Here is a 5,014-nt window from a genome sequence, read left to right on the forward strand (position 1 = left end):
AGCGCACCTTATCAAAAAAACTATGAACGTAATTTTAGAATGTATTAGAATGAATGTAGTTTTTGTAACGCGTTGCAGTTGGTAAAATTGGAAGTTACATTTGTTTTTCACCTATTTGAATCACGAGATCTATAACTAATTATACTTTATAATACTTTTTTAAAATCTAGATATATGGAGTCTTTAAAGAAGAAAAGTACTTATCACACGAAAGTCAATTTACATTCGTAGTAAACGGAAGTAAACATAAAATAAAGAAACAGAACTGCTCTAGGTTTACCCATGATGTAGTAATAATAATATTACATACAATAACTATGTTGTTAAACTTACGGATATTACCCGGACAAGTAGATAGTAAATAATTACAAGTATGCAATGCATTCGTATTTATTATTGTTAAAGAATCAATAGTCTGGAAATATCGAATTATTTTGTATAAAATTATTCATATAATATAAATTACTTTATTTTTTATTAAAATTGAAATTTTTTTATTATAATTTTTATAATATAAACTTATTTATATCATATTGATATAAACTTATTTATATCATATTGATATAAACTTATTTATATCAATTATTATAATTAATATTAATTAACGTTGTCACGTTATTTTGATAAAATTTACTTTCACATATTGTATTGCAATTTTAACAGCTGTCGTAATCGATTAATACACAATCCTATCAGCGGTATGTTCATAATCGTGACCATTTTAAGTGACGCCAACTTTAGGTGCAAAAAAGTGTGTAAATTAGCAATCTACTCTACTAAAAAATTTCTATTGAAATCTCAAGTGAGATTTCCGAAAAATTTCTTATATAAAAATTGTTTCATATAATATCCCAATCGAGATATTATATGAGAAAATAAAGTAATGATATCTCCATTAAGGTCATATAAAAAATAGAAAATCTTCCCTTCTTTACATTTTTAGATTATTTTATAAATATTATATTATAGTAACTTGATATTTTATAATTTAAAAATTTAAAGAAGGAAAGTTTTTCTATTTTTCTATTTTATGATATCTTAATTGAGATTTCATTATTTTGTCATATGATATCTCGATTGAGATATCATATGAAACAATTAAGATTTCATCTAGGAAATTTCTCGGAAATCTCATTTGAGATCTCAATAGAAATTTTTCAGTGAGGTACTATACAGATAATTAAAATTAACAATACGATACAAACAATAATGATGCTATTTATTTTAATAATATAATATTAACGCGTTTGCTTGGAAAACTCCTCTCTTTCTCTCTCCCTCTCTCTCTCTCTCTCTCTCTCTCTCTCTCTCTCTCTCTCTCTCTCTCTCTCTATAGACTCTCATATTTCCTTTTTACATAATTATATAAACTGTATGACTCATTTGTACGAACGTCGATTAAACCTTGAGTTTAAATCTTTAAATAAAATTGAAACTCAAATTATGGTTTAACAAACATTGATAAAAATACACATTAGTTTGATAATGTGGATATAAAAAAAAGATTTTGTTTACCATCATACATATGCGACGCTGACAGCGAACATGTTGATATGATCAATTAATATTAAATATTAACATATACCAGTTTGGGCAAGTTTACACCAAACATTTGATATATGTATTAAATAATCATATAGCACAAATATATCCAAAATATATCCGAGATATGTTCAAATTCTCTAAGACGCCCCTCTAGAATGTATTTTAGATATTTATACTGTATAGATATTTAATACATATATTAAATTTTTTATGTAAACTAGTAAAGATAACCTGGTTGTTTGTGCGCTAAACAATCGTCAAAAATCGTTTACAATAATTTGATACCGTAGGTTCACACGGGCCGCCGATGTCAGTGGAGGTCGAGGCGCGGCGCGGCGATTCGAACGACATCGTGCGTGTGCGTGTGCAGTTCACGCGGTGCTTTCGCGCTGGCAGTGTCTGGGGAGTGCGGGACAGTCGGTGCGCATCGTAATCGTGTGACTATGCATGAGCGTTGTGTAGAAAAGCGTACGCATACGTGCTCACATCGTATCTCGCGTCTCGCTCCGTTCTCGTTGCTCCTCGTTTACATTCGCATGCATAGCTAGTGCGCGCGTTTACGTTAGCCTCGTATCCCCGTGAAATGTCAGGCGTCCTACGTTACCATGGGCTGAATAGCACTTTGGCGGTAGTAGCTGTCAGATCACGCACGAGCGAGACAACGCGTTCAGAAACCTGGGGTGCGCGAGAGAGCCAGGAAGCGAGATAGACGGGGCACGGCTGAAAGACGAAAAGTCCGAGTGAAAGTGCGAGAATTGTCTGTTCTTTTCCTTTTCTATCTTTCTCTCCCTTCCCGTGAGACAACTGCGAGAACAAAGGCGACGGCTTTGACACGAGCCGCCGCGAGCACGAGGAGCGACTTCGCGACATCGCCGATGTTCAATCGGCCGCAATGGAGCCCGAGGAACCTCTGATGCAAGGGATTCTCCTGCTACCGCCGCAGGGAATGCTAGGCCAACTCAAGGTTGGTCTCGCGCGGAAATCACTCAGGATGCATTAGGTTGTCGCGATACGCGATAACGGGACAGTGCATCATCTGCGAACAGCCCATCCTCTCTACCTCCTCCTTCTCCTCCTCGTTTTTTTTTCACACTCTGCTCCTTCCTCCGTTATACTGCTCGATCTACAGGTGTATATGCATGACATACCCATGAATTGTGTATGTATGTATCTTCTGAATAGTCACTTAAAAAAATATTTTGGAAAGCATGAACTTTTAAGAAGAATATATTCTGCAAAGATGGCATTGAAATTCCCTTATATTATCAGTCTCTATTTATATCACAGAATACTGTGAAGTAAACACATATTCATATGTAAATACAAGCTTGATAAGTTAGTTGAGCAAATTCTAAATGTTACCTGATCTCTTTGTTTATCTGCTTCCAGAAAACATGGCACAAGAGATTTTGCCAGCTTTTCAGAACAAGTAATTATGGGATCAAACGTGTGGAAATCTATGATAATCAAGAGGAAGCAATAATGCAATCTCATTCTCCACGTATCATCACCCTAGATGCTTGTATAAAAATTGCTCCTAGCAACCAGTCGCATGTTTTTACTGTATGTATTTGTAGCCTGATTTTTTCTTTTGTTTTTTTTTTGCAGCACTGTTTATATCTTTTTTGCTATTGTCATTATCTCAGAAAATTATTTAACCATTGAGTTTGTTTTACCTAGGTGGTGACTAAATCAGGAATACATTATTTTGGCTGTTATTCGGAGATGGAGATGAGTCAATGGATCATGGCATTCCAGTTGGTCGCCTTCAAGGATAGCGTCTCTAATCAAACGATAGAAGAGAACAACGATCTGTATTGCACAAGTGGAGAGGGCGTATTTTCCGTTAAAGTCGTTGAAACAGACGCGTCTAAGCGGTGTGGGTTGGAGGCAAGAAATTACACATTAGTGGTTGCATCGGTCGATATGAAATTGATGGACGGTGACATCGTTCTGTTCACATGGCCGTACAGGTATATCAGGAGATATGGATACAGGGATGGCAAGTTCATCTTTGAAGCTGGGAGAAAGTGCGAGTCCGGAGAGGGCTCCTTCCGTTTGGAGCATAGTAGCCAGCAGGAGATATTCCGATGCATGTATTCTAAAATGAGGTCCATGAAAAAGTTACTGAACGAGGAGAATAATCCGAGCATAGATTGCAACGACGCTCTCCGCGCAGCCCTGTCAATGGAACCCGGCTCTAGAGCGGCTTTACCGCCTTCGCCGAACAATTCTAGCAATTTAATCGACATAGATTTCTCCAGTTCGCAAAATTCCCAAAAGCAAATGAGCTCGTCATCGAGCGTGGATTCCATCACCTCGTCAACCAGATCCACAAATAAGTCCAAACCCGCCAAGCCACCACGAAAGTACGTTTTCGGCAATCTGCTGGAGAAAAAGAATGTCGATTCAGAATTTCTGGATTTACCTACATGCGGAGAATATAGAAGTCTGAGTCAGGCTAATTCGCCGGAACTATCTCATAAAGCGATCGATAGTACGTGCGAAGATGACGGGAGACATTCCTACGATTTGGTAGAGATCAGAAATGACGCCTGGAAAACGCACGGTATCGATAGCGTGCATCATACCGAGAGGATGAACGCGGATTTACCCGATGAGAGAGACGAAGAGAACGACAATGATGATTTTCAGTACGAGGTCATGATGCCTGTTGCACCATATCCAAATTCCTGCAAAAGTAAAGAAATCATTACGCCATCGGTGATGCAGAATATCGTGAAAGAGGAGTCGGACTACGATAAATTGGAACACTTTGGGTCTGCGTCGAAACATAGTCAATATAAATATAATACAAACTCCTCGCAAAATATGCATTCCAACGTCTCTCACGCAGATAGCGCTAATTGCAATCTCGTTAATCCGACATGGTCTAATTATGATATCGTTGAGGATATGTCTGCCGTTAGATTAGCTGACGACAGTCACTTAGGATATGGTATTATTCGGAAGAAGACGGATTTATCTGAGAACGCTTCCGTTACTAGTACCACAGGTGGTCCACAGCACAAAGTTTTTAACAACAGCGAATACGCAATTGTATCAAAACCAAAAAGGGTGTAAAACACACGTGTGAACGTCGAAGTATTATCACCCAAAATTCTACTTAGATTTCAATTCCGGATATTCTCCCTGATATTTTTACAGTTAATTATAGGAATATGAAAATATGCTAGTCTGCATTTGCGTGGCTAGAATGACAAAAAAAAGTCTCGCTTTAATTTCTCGCTGTTATAAAATTTTTGAAATATCGCGAAATGCTTTAGAAACACATAATAGTTTTTATATATCACTTGGTATTGCAATCTTGTTCGCCTTTTATACATATTTATAGAGACACTAGTCTTATTAATTGCTATTTTATACATATATACATACATACATACATACATACATACATATATATATATATATATATATATATATATATATATATATATATATATAT

At 36.4% G+C, this 5,014-nt stretch overlaps 1 protein-coding gene across 4 annotated transcripts in view; it reads left to right on the plus strand.

Moving 5' to 3' along the window:
* LOC116841643 overlaps positions 1-4,941 on the plus strand; it is a 15,083-nt gene extending 10,142 nt beyond the window's left edge. The window contains exons 1-3 of one of the 4 annotated variants that reach the window (XM_032809846.1): positions 1,908-2,509; positions 2,935-3,108; positions 3,226-4,941. In XM_032809846.1, coding sequence (XP_032665737.1) covers positions 2,438-2,509; positions 2,935-3,108; positions 3,226-4,629 — 1,650 coding nt within the window. In that variant the 5' untranslated portion in view covers positions 1,908-2,437 and the 3' untranslated portion in view covers positions 4,630-4,941. The other 3 variants (XM_032809847.1, XM_032809848.1, XM_032809849.1) reach the window with 3 other exon arrangements.
* Positions 4,942-5,014: the final 73 nt, after the last annotated feature.

This window comes from Odontomachus brunneus, unplaced genomic scaffold (assembly GCF_010583005.1).
Source record: "Odontomachus brunneus isolate Ranch 3 - 2012 unplaced genomic scaffold, Obru_v1 Obru_scaffold_017, whole genome shotgun sequence".
Classification (NCBI taxonomy): Eukaryota; Metazoa; Arthropoda; class Insecta; order Hymenoptera; family Formicidae; genus Odontomachus; species Odontomachus brunneus.